Here is a 12159-nt window from a genome sequence, read left to right on the forward strand (position 1 = left end):
CATTTTCGTATCAAAGCCGCATCGTAATATTGAGTTGTTCAGGAACACCATCGATTTCCACCTGGTTTTAATGGTTTCCGGAGAGTTCGTACTAGCTTCGGTCTTATTTGAAATTGTGTTTTCATCTTTTTTGATTGGACTCTTCTGGTCCTTCGTTGTGATGAGATCGATGAGATGCGATGAGATCGATGAGATTTACTGCTCTTATATGGTCCACTGACGGACGCGCAAAAAATTGTTTTGCAAAATGCCCAACACGGGCGCACTTGGAACACCAGGAACAGATGTTTCCAAAGGCCGGACATTGCCATGGGCCATGTCGAGTGCAACACTTTTGGCACAAGATGGCGGCGGTGGCTCCTGTCAGCTGCTTAAAATGGCTGCCCGCACTGAGAGCACGTTTCTTAATGACGCGCGTCACAGCACTAATGGTGCTGGCGTCTTCCTCTGTGTTGACGCTAAAATTTTTCGAACAGAGTATGCTGATTTGCTGTGCAGCTACCTCACTTGCCTGGCAAATCTTCATTGCTTGTTCCAGTACCAAATCTTCCTCCCGCAACATCCTCTCACGGAGCTTATCATTAGCTACACCAAAGACAATTTGGTCACGGATGAGTGAAGATTTCAGGCTACTGAAGTTGCATGACTGAGCCTTCAGCCTCAAGTCAGTGACAAAACTGTCAAGCAATTCACCAGGTTTTTGGGTACACATGTATTTCTCAAAAGTATCATTCTTTTTGGGGGAACAATGCCGATGAAAGTACTTAATGACTTTATCGTATCTCTTGCTATCCTCCTTATTGTCGAATGCAAATGTCTTATACAATTCAACTGTCTGTGGACCCACCACCGTTAGCAGCAATGCTATTCGCATTTCATCAGGTTGTGCCTGCAGGCCTAGGGCCGAAACATAGAGGTTAAACTGCTGCTTGAAGAGCCACCGTTTCATCTATATTACCGCATATCTGAAGCTGATGAAAGGCTTTCGGTCCTTCCATCTCGTGCTTCAGTGTCTTCTAGTGCGTTGAGTCGCCACAGGCTGCAGTTCACCAGATCGGTCTTTCCGCCAAATTTTTACTTTCTCACTGCCGTAGTTATCTTCAAATCTTCAACACACTTGGTACCATGTTGCGTTTGGTGTTCGATGTCTAGCAAGGAATCTACCAAACAACTTGAGACTTGTCCAAACCAGGATCTTTATTGAATCACACATGGTAAGATAATGATCTGTTACAGAGCAAGTTATCATGGAGTTTCTTTGTACTCCTCTGGAACTGCCCCTGCTGCACATCTGTCCTCTTGTACGTTCTTATAACCATCTGAGGATCACTGGATGTGTCCCCACTTATATTTGAGTGCCTTGTCACATGACCACTGCCTTGAGACCGCATGGTGGGTCTATACCGTCACCTGCTGATTGGAGGTCGCACCACCAGCCATCAATAACATTACTTACAAGCATATCACCACACACTGCATATCCAGTGTCAGAACTCATTGCATCTACAGTGTCAGGACTCACAGCACCTCCAGTGTCAGAGTTCACTGCATCTACAGTGTCAGGGCTCACAGTATCTCCAGTGTCAGGGTTCACTGCATCTCCCGTGTCAGAACTCATTGCATCTACAGTGTCAGGGCTCACAGCATCTCCAGTGTCAGGGTTCACTGCATCTCCCGTGTCAGAACTCATTGCATCTACAGTGTCAGGGCTCACAGCATCTCCAGTGTCAGGGTTCACTGCATCTCCCGTGTCAGAACTCATTGCATCTACAGTGTCAGGACTCACTGCATCTACAGTGTCAGAACTCACTGCATCTCCAGTGTCAGGGCTCACAGTATCTCCAGTGTCAGGGCTCAATGCATCTACAGTATCAGGGCTCACAGCATCTCCAGTGTCAGGGCTCACAGCATCTCCAGTGTCAGGGCTCACAGCATCTACAGTGTGAGGACTCACTGCATCTACAGTGTGAGGACTCACTGCATCTACAGTGTGAGGACGCATTGCATCTACAGTGTCAGGACTCACTGCAACTACAAAGTCAGGACTCACTGCATCTATAATGTCAGGACTCTGCATCTACAGCATCAGGGCTAATTCCATCTGGAGTCTCAGGGCTCACTGTATCTGAAATCTCATTTGAAATCATTTATTTTAGCCAATTATCTACCGGGGATTTATTTTGGTTTAATTAAGAAGGTTTGACTTCTGCTTCAAGTGTTTCTAGCTTTCTGTTGTTGATACTTAATAATCAGCACAGTTAATGCAAGTGACCTTGTTTAAATACTGAATAAATTAAACTTTTCCTGGTGCCCTTGAACATTCTCCATTTTCTCTGCAGTCTACTCCCCCAGGAAAATGCCGAATCTTCACAAGTTCATTCATACAGCGTGCAATGTCTGTTTGTATTGTGGGCCATAACAGTCTAGTCCAATTTTACTTCCAGTGAAATTCGACAAGAGTTCTTTCCAGGGAGATTTGATGAACCATGATCGGAAGCAGGAATAATGGTATTTGTATTTCCTATCTCGCCTTGTGGAGCTGCAGCCACCACAATGGTACCATGGTGGCGATGGGCTAAACTGTTTGAGAAAAATAACAACCTGGGGCTTTCCTGAACGTAACAGAAAATGTTACCCTCTAAGCCACCAAACGAATGACTTATGCGTTCAGCGATGCAATGTTACTTTTTCAGTTATTAACCGGTCTGCTGTGCCCTCAACATGGTGGGGAGGAAGGCTGTGCACCTTACTGTTGGAAATCTGACACTTGACTGGCACCCCATACATAAATATTCACTCTCTCCGCCACCGATATACAGTTACAGCCATATGTACCATCTACAAGATGCCCTACAGCAACTCACCAAAGATGCTTAGACAGAACATTCCAAACGCAGTGTCGCTACCATCTCGAAGGGCAAGGGCAGCAGACACTTGGGAACACCACCACCTGGAAGTTCCCCTCCAAGCCACTCGCCATCCTAAATTGGAAATATATTGTCGTTCCTTCCCTGTCGTTGGGTCAAAATTCTGGAACTTCTGCCCTAACAGCACTGTGGGTGTAACTACATCGCAGGGACTGCAGAGATACAAGAAGCCAGCATACCATCACCTTCTCAAGGGTAAGTAGGGGTGGGAAATAAATGCTTCTCCAACCAGCGATGTGCAACATTTTTAAAAAACCTGCCATATGGGGAAAGGAAACAAAATTGTTGCACGGTGCTCACACATCTAAGCTCTTTCACGGAAGTAAATAAGGAGTTTATTTCATCGCCCCACTGCAAGGTTGGTTTGTCTTGATGTATTTAGCTCTGGGTACTCTCAGTAAAACCTTGAGACTACCAACTACGAAAAAGTTAGCCTGTGTACTCCTCTTAATCCCACATTTAACAAGTCTGAAAAGTTACTACCACCACCGCCTGAACCACTGCTTTTCCCCCTTTTCCCACCTTCCCTACTCTGACCGACATCCAATCCATATCAACATCTTCGTACCTCCTGGCCCCAATTTCCCAATCTCCTACCAACCTGAGCCCTCCCGCCCTGCCCCTCGTGATGTTATCTGTAGCACAATCTTCATTTCTTTGCCAACTGTTTGCTTCACACAGACTTGATGTTAGAAAAGGTCCAACACCCAATATCTGGGATATACATTGAGGGACAGGAATTTTATTATGTGCCTACCCCAACGTGAGCCCAAATATGGGCATGGTGAATTTCACCCCCTTTTAATTTTCAGTTTTGTAAAACATGTTGAGAAATGAATTGCAATTTTAAACTTCCTTCAATTCCAGTTGTGGATGCTAGTTTAATTTAATGAAAGCACATAGTACTCACCAAACAGTACTCTGCGTAATCCAGTCTGTGTGTAAGCTCTGTAGCTTCTTGATCAGCATCTGCTGAGTCCTGACTTTCCGCAGCCTTCAGATCTCCCTGGTTCTCATTGTGCGGTTTGCCTTTATCTCCCTGTTTGAACAGTTTGTCAAAAAAGCCGATTTCTTTTTGCTTCGGTTGTTCTGCCTCTTTCACGGTGTGTTCTACTGCATCTGATGACCCAGTGGAGAGCTGTTGCTGCTTTTGAGCGGAACTCCCCTTTTGCAAGGAGGATTCCTGAAGATTCACTTGAACAACTGATGCTGTGTTCACTGAAGCACTCTCTGGATTGGTTTGGAGCGTTGCTGTTCCTGATATTGGCTCTGTTGAGGGGCCATTAGTACGCCCTGGTACAGAGCGAGAAAAAGGCAGGGAAAATCTGGATTTAGAAACTGTCTTGGCAGACTTGTCAAGTTCTTTTTCCTCAGCATTAGTATTGGTACTAATTTCCATTGCCTTCTCTGATGTGGTGATCCCAGTGTCCTGCTTAACATCTGCTACTGAATCTCCTGCAAATAAAAATATGAACAAAGATCCTGTTAATCATCAGTCAGCAGAACGTTGTAGATATATCCGGGCTTGACATGTCACAGGCTTTCTTAATTTGAATATGTCCACATCTACCTGACACGAAAATTATTTTCTCTCAGACTTAAACTCCGACAACCTGAAACTGAGGAGAATTTAAATACCCTGACGAAAGGTAATGGACATAATCTCCCCACAGATGCAATCTGCCTTGCTAAGTGTTTCCAGCATTTTTTATTGCTCCCGCAGAATTTAAATGTGGTTGCTTAAAATATCAAGAAAGATATGAGAGATTATAAAACAATGCAACAAATTATCACCTCAGCACTTGGAAGTGTGCCAGCTATCAGCATATTCCTTTGAAAGCATGTTGAAAATGTGATAGCTTGTTGTTGATGAAGGGTGAGATAAAGCACAGAAAAAGTTACAAGCTCGGACAGGTTCTATGTGAGCCCGTTGCCTATATATTATAATAGTTTACTGGAGTCTGAATCTATTCGCTTGAATTGGAATATGGCCAACATAGTTCCAATCTTTTAACGAGAAGTTATGGCAGATCTAGCTAACTACAGGCACATTAGCTTGATGTCAGTAATAGACAAGGTGCTTGAGAGAATAATTACGGAGACAGCGTATAACTACAGAGAACATTGGAGCTGGTATTGGGGCTGGTTTAGCACAGGGCTAAATCGCTGGCTTTGAAAGCAAACCAAGGTAGGCCAGCAGCATGGTTCAATTCCTGTACCAGCCTCCCCAAACAGGTGCCGGAATGTGGCGACTAGGGGCTTTTCACAGTAACTTCATTTGAAGCCTACGCGATTTTCATTTCATTTCATTTCAACATGGCTGGAATTTAAGGCCTCCTTTCCCTGGAGGTGAGTTCAGAAGCATGGGGGGAGATGGCCACTGGGTCGGAGGGTGCAGGTTGCAGGTATTCAAGCAATGGTAGATGGGGGACTCACCATCTCAAGAGGCTGCCCAGCAAATCTTATTGGGTTTTCCTGCAGCCTTCAAGGGGCAGCCTCCCCCATTCTCAGCCACTCTGAACCTAACTGAGGGACCCAACACTGGGAAGGAGAATCCCCGCAGGATGTTAGCCCACCTCCCTCCCCCATCTGGCAACCCACCCCTGGGAACTACATCCTGCACCACTTACCTGACTCTGGAAGCTCCATTGCCAAAGCTCTGTTATCGGCACCCAGTGCAATACCAGCAATAGCCACCATTTTGGGTGGTGCTGCCAGCACCGCAGAGCTGCCGGCAGATCTCAGGAGTGGGATTTCCACATTGCTGGGAACAGTATCCGACAGCAGGCCAGGTACTGGCAAGGTAAGTGCCTCATTGAACTGAAATAGCACCAGGCCTCCCATGGAAAGGCAATGTGGAGCTCCCACCGGTTCTCCAAATCGTGGGTGGAGCCCCCCAACCCGTCATCACAAACAAAATTCTGTCCCACATCAGGGTCACCAATACCTGACTATCTTACCACTATCACTGTGTTTATAAAAAATTGTCAGCCGAGCCGATAAGCTGAACCTGATTGACAGTGAGTTAGAATTTACTGTCAAAATAACAGTGAGGCCTGTCTGTACAAGTAGCACAACAACTTCAGGTGAGGAGCAGAAGTAAGAGAGGGACCAGTAATAAAGAGCAGGAGAATAAAAGGAGCAAGAGTGGGAGCCCCAAGAGCAAAGTCAATGTGAGACCAGTGACAGGGAGCGATGGAGCTAAGAGGAATGAGGAGAGAGAAAGAGCAAATATAAATCAAGCAATGACGCTATAGGACAGCTGGTGTTGGTCGGGGAGTATTACCATTTTACTGTGCATTAAGCTCAAGCAGAAGTTTAAATTAAAAGCTGGAAAATATATTAATTTATTGTGCTAATATTTTAAACTTGATAAACTAATAGGTTAATCAGAGTAAAGGTGTAGAGTGAATGAAAACCTTAACTAATTAAGTAGCTAAAACAAGGACAGAGATGGCACAGCAGGTGGTGTGTTGTAACTGCAGCATGTGGGTGTATGTGGAGTCTACGGAGATCCTAAGAAACCAGCTCTGTGGTAAGTGGTTGCTTGAGAAATCGTGTCTCGGAGTTGTTGAGCTGGATTCCGAGCTGCAGACATTACCATGAGTCAGGCAGGGGCAAAGTTACGTGGGCATATTGATCCATGAGGTAGTCATTAAGATTTGGCCAGTGGCCAGGGACAGGAGGATGTGATTGTGAACCAGACAGTTATGGGGACCCAGGAGGCAATGAAGGAGGAGTGTTATGGGCCAGGGTTTAACAACTCCAAAATGCATTATGAGTCCACCTGACCTATAACTTTTTATTGAATTTGGCTAGGATGCGCACAAGAGCCTGCCATTCAGGTGTTATTCAGTAAGCTTCACTCTAATGTGCAGATTCCCAAGGTGCCTGAGGCTTTTGGATCCAATCCCTTCGCTTCGGGGACCTCGGGCGAGCGTTGTTTGGTACTGGTTCCCACAAATGGGCACCAGACAGAACGGCACACGTGGGGGTCTCCAAGGGGAGACCAGCTGCATGCCCTTTGGGCAGGGTTGTGTCCTGGCACTGCTTGTGCCACCTGGGTGCCCTGTCAGTGACAGCCTGGCACTACCAAGGTGCCAAGCTGGCATTTTTGCACACGCGCGATTGGGCTGGGGTTGGCCACCGTGGGTGTTGGGGTTGCGTTCGGGTCTCGGAGATTGGGATGCCATTTGAAAATGGGGAGTTCAGCTCCCCACTGTAAAAAACGGGACTGTGTGTGGCCTCGGCAGCATGTTCCCCGTTTCGGCCCCTTATTCAAAACGTGTCACGTCGAATAGCCGTGTGTTTGTCGGCACTGTGAGTGCCAGGAAACATGCAGCTAAACGTGCTCGCGCGGGGACTTTGTTCCCCTTTGGGAAGATCGCGGCCCATGCATATGGGGTGGGATTCTCCCATACCTGGCGGGGTGGGAGGTCCCGGTGCCGAGGAGTGGCATGAACCACTCCGGCGTCGGGCCGCCCCAAAGGGGCGGAATCCTCCGCACCTTCAGGGGATAGGCCCGCCCCGGAGTGGTTTGTGCCCCGCCAGCCGGCAGGGAAGGGGCTTGGCGCTACGCCAACAGACGCCGAAGGGCCTCCGCCGGCCGGTGCGTGTTGGCACATGCGCGGGAGCGCCAGCGTATGCTGGCGTCATCCCGGCGCATGCGCGGGAGGGTTCATCTCCGCATCGGCCATCGCGGAGGACCACAGTGGTCGATGCGGAGGAATAGCGTGCCCCCGCAGCACAGGCCCGCCCGCGGTTCGGTGGGCCCCGATCGCGGGCCAGGCCACCGTGGCGGCACCTCCTGGGGCCAGATCCCCCCGCGCCCCCCTCCCCCCCCCCCTCCCCGAGAACCCCGTAGGCCGCCCACAGAGCTGGGTCCCGCCGGTAGGGACCAACCTTGATTTAAGCCTGCGGGGCCCTCGTTAAACGGGCGGGACTTCGGCCCATCGCGGCCCGTGGAATTCGGGCGGCCCCGGGGCTCATTGAGTCGCGCCGGTCCCTGCCATTCTCCGAGGCGGGTGGCGCTATTCACGCCGGGGCGATTTTCGGGGGGCCGGAGAATTCGGAGGACGGCGGGGGTGGGATTCACGCCAACCCCCGGTGATTCTCTGACCGGGTGGGGGGTCGGAGAATCCTGCCCATGGTCTTTGGGTTTACATCCTTCAATCATCCAATGAATGTGGCTGAGCCAAGGCAGATGTCATTGGCATAGCAAGGTGCATGCACTGATGGAATTAGCTGATGGAATTAAGTTGGTGATCATGCCCTACCAAGAGGTGCTGATAAGTCTAAGACAGTGAAAGTGAGAACTGTTCATCTTTTTCTGCTGCCTAACTTTTGTTGCCCAGCTCTCACCATTGTGGAGGAGTGTGACGAAGGCACAGCAAAGGCAACACCTTACGCTCCCTGAACAAAGTTAACTTTATCATTTGCGCCAACTGTAATTCTGCTTTTGAATTGAGTTTAGTGACATTTCTATCCACCCATATATGGCTTCAGAAGCCCCAGAATATATGCTGGATAGTATTTTATTATTAATTTATTTGCAATGCTGACCGGGCAAGCATTTATTGCCCAAATGTATTTTCCCTCAAGAAGGTGAGCTGCCTTCTTTAACTGCTGCAGTCTGCGTGCCAAAGAAAGTTGTATGTACGTTTTCCAACCGGAAACCATGGCTTAATCGGGAAATTGACTTCCTGCTGAAGGCAAGGTCTGAGACGTTCAATCTAAGTGACCCTGACCTAGACAAGAAATCCAGGTACGAACTCCGCAAAGTCATCAGGGATGCCAAGAGTCAATATCAGACCAAGCTAGAGTCACATACTAATGTCACGGACTCTCGTTGGTTGTGGCATGGCTTAAACATAAAGGGCTATAAAGCGGAGCCAAGCACAATCTCCGGCAGCAGCATACTCCTCCCCAATGAACTCAGTGCATTCTATGCTTGGTTCGAGCAGAAACCATCAAACTTACATCAACTGCCCCAACAGCCCCAGACACATCCATACCCACCGTCGCAGCTTCCGAAGTCAGATTGGCTTTCTTGAAAGTGAACCCTCAGAAGACGACAGGTCCTGACGGGGTCCCTGGTCGTATACTCAAATCCTGCGTGGACCAGCTGGCAGATGTGTTCGCGGACATTTTCAATCTCTCCCTACTCCATTCCGACGTCCCCACCTGCTTCAAGAAGACCACTATCATACCGGTGCCAAAGAAGAACCAGGCAACGTGCCTCAACGACTATTATCCGGTGGCCTTGACATCAATCGTAATGAAGTGCTTTGAGAGGTTTGTCATGAGACACATTAACTGCATACTCCCAGAATGTCTAGATCCACTGCAATTCACATACCGCCACAACTGGTCCATAGCAAACACCATCTCCCTGGCCCTACACTCATCCCTGGAGCATCTCGACAACAAAGACTCTTACATCAGGCTCCTATTCATTGACTACAGCTCCACCTTCAATCCCATAATCCCAGCCAAGCTCATATCAAAGCTCCATAATTTAGTACTTAGCTCCTCACTTTGCAACTGGATCCTCAACTTTCTGACCCATAGACCACAATCAGTAAGGATAAACAACAATACCTCCTCCACGATAGTCCTCAATACCGGGGCCCCGCAAGATTGCGTCCTTAGCCCCCTACTATACTTCCTATGCGCACACGACTGTGGCAAAGTTTGGCTCCAACCCCATCAACAAGTTTGCAGATGACATGACTGCAGTGGATCAGACCTCGAACAACGATTTAAAAAAAATAAAAATGTTATTGGCATTTTCAAAATTATATGCATTGATGTTCGTTTTCATTTATTGTACAGTACCCAAAGGCTTCTTGTAGGTTTCTCTATTTGCAGTCTGTCGCCGTCTGGCTCAGCGGACAATCCTCCCTACCCCCACCCCCTCCAGCTCCCCCCTCCGTGACCCCCCCTCCCTCCCTTCTTCACTGCTGCCCCCCCATTCTTTCTTTCTTGCTGGGTTTTGCTACCTCACCTTGCATTCCCCCCCCCCCCCAATCGGGTCCTCCTTCGCTTTCCTCTTTCTGTCTTGTCCTGGCTATTTCTCCCTGGCTACTGGCTATTTATTTATTTATGTTATGGCCACAAACAGTTCTCAGAACTGTCGGGTGAATGGCTCCCATGTTTTGTAGAAGCCCTCTTCCGACCCAGGATGGTGAATTTGATTTTCTCCATTTAGAGAAATTCCGATAGGTTGGACAACCAGTCTGTAGCTTTAGATGGGGACCTCGAACATCGATGAGTCAGAATACAGGAGGGAGGTAGAGAACCTCGTGGAGTGGTGTAATGGCAACAATCTCTCCCTCAATGTCAGCAAAACTGAAGAACTGGTCATTGACTTCAGGAAGCAAAGTATCGTACACACCCCTGTTTGGATCAATGGGCCAAGGTGGAGATGGTTGACAGCTTCAAATCCCTAGGTGTGCACATCACCAGCAATCTGTCCTGGTCCACCCACGTCGACGCTACGACCAAGAAAGCACAACAGCACTTATACTTTCTCAAGAAACTAAGGAAATTCAGCATGTCCACATTGACTCTTACCAACTTTTACAGATGGACCATAGGAAGCATCCTATCAGGTTGCATCACAGCCTGGTATGACAACTGCTCGGCCCAAGACCTTAAGAAAGTACAGAAAGTAATGAACACCGCCCAGTCCATCACACAAACCCGTCTCCCATCTATTGACTCTGTGTACGTCTCCTGCTGCCTTGGGAAAGCGGGCAGCATAATCAAAGACCCCTCCCACCCAGCTTACTCACTCTTCCAACTTCTTCGATTGGTCATGAGATACTAAAGTCTGAAACCATGCACGAACAGATTCAAAATCAGCTTCTTCCCCTCTGTTACCAAACGCCTAAATGACCCTCTTATGGACTGATTTGATCCCTTCACACGTCTTCTCTACTGAGCATTACTACATTCCTGTATGCTTCACCCGATGCCTGTGTCTATGTATTTACATTGTGTATTTTATGTCTGCCCTATGTATTTTCTTTTCATGTATGGAATGATCTGTCTGAACTGTACACAGAACAATACTTTTCACTGTACCTCAGTACACGTGACAATAAACAAATCCAATCCAATCCAGTCTTTGTGGCGTTGGTGAACCTGTCAAGACGGAGTTCCAGGATTTTGAAGCAACAATGAAGCAACCACAATATAGGTATATTTCCAAGGCAGAATAGTACTTGGAGGAGAACTTGAAGGTGGTGGTGTTCCCGAGTATCTGTTGCCCTTGTTCGTTTGAAGCTCAGAGATTGTGAATTTTAAAGCCGAGTTGTTGCAGTGCATCTTGTGGAAGCCTTTCAAAGGCCTGTTCTCAAGGCCATTTAAAGATGTGCAATAAATGCTTGTCTTGTCAATGACACTACAGTCAAAGAACAAAAACTAAAATGGCGGGCACCAATAAGTGAAGCTATGTGAATCCATATCCGTGCTATATTCCCAGCCTAGCTAAGGTTTTAAATTGCGAGAGAGCAGAGCCTTTTCCAACAGCCTGGTACAAAATTATGCCAAAATGACATTTATGCAGTATTTTCTCCTCTGTTTGTCCACTCCCAAATATCCACCAAGTCAGTACAGGCTGCAGGTGTTCAGGAAACATATTGCGGATATCCCAAGCTCTGCTGATTTGTACATGCCCGACAAATGTTTGGGGAATTCTGGACTAACAGCAGATAAAGATAATTATAAAACGGTGATTTGTGAGGATGGGACTGAAGTAACACTGGCTATAGATGTGAAACCCAAATGGTTGTTATGTAGGTAGTTAGCTCATCCTACAGCAAGCAATCAATCACAGAGCACGGAGCTTTGACAAATAGTCATCGGATCGGAACATTTGCTCTTTTCTCTCCCTACAGATGCTGCCAGACCTGCTGAGATTTTCCAGCATTTTCTCTTTCGTTTCAGATTCCAGCATCCGCAGTAATTTGCTTTTAATCACAGAGCACTACTGACTGAGATCATAGAGAAGGCCGTAGAGCAGAATTCCACACCACACACAAAAGCTGAGGAGACTCCTTGGGAATAAGCAAGCAATTGGAAAATAAAGTGATGGAGCATCAGTCCATTTGAGTGAAAACGATTTCTGTTTTTGGCAATGTGAATATCTGTAACTGAGCCAGCTAACTCTTCTTTCTATATACATTTAAAGTAAAAGATATTTAAGTTGTTGATTTTTTTCCCCTTT

The 12159-nt window shown here is 47.4% G+C and overlaps 1 protein-coding gene across 1 annotated transcript in view; it reads right to left on the reverse strand.

Annotated features, from left to right (window-relative positions):
- The window catches only part of LOC140428342 (breast carcinoma-amplified sequence 1-like), a 269364-nt gene that overhangs the window by 84130 nt on the left and 173075 nt on the right, over positions 1 to 12159 (reverse strand). Inside the window, exon 4 of the mRNA XM_072514703.1 lies at positions 3838 to 4382. Within this exon, the coding sequence (XP_072370804.1) occupies positions 3838 to 4382 (545 nt within the window). The remainder of the gene's footprint in view (positions 1 to 3837; positions 4383 to 12159) is intronic.

This window comes from Scyliorhinus torazame, chromosome 8, assembly GCF_047496885.1.
Source record: "Scyliorhinus torazame isolate Kashiwa2021f chromosome 8, sScyTor2.1, whole genome shotgun sequence".
NCBI lineage: Eukaryota > Metazoa > Chordata > Chondrichthyes > Carcharhiniformes > Scyliorhinidae > Scyliorhinus > Scyliorhinus torazame.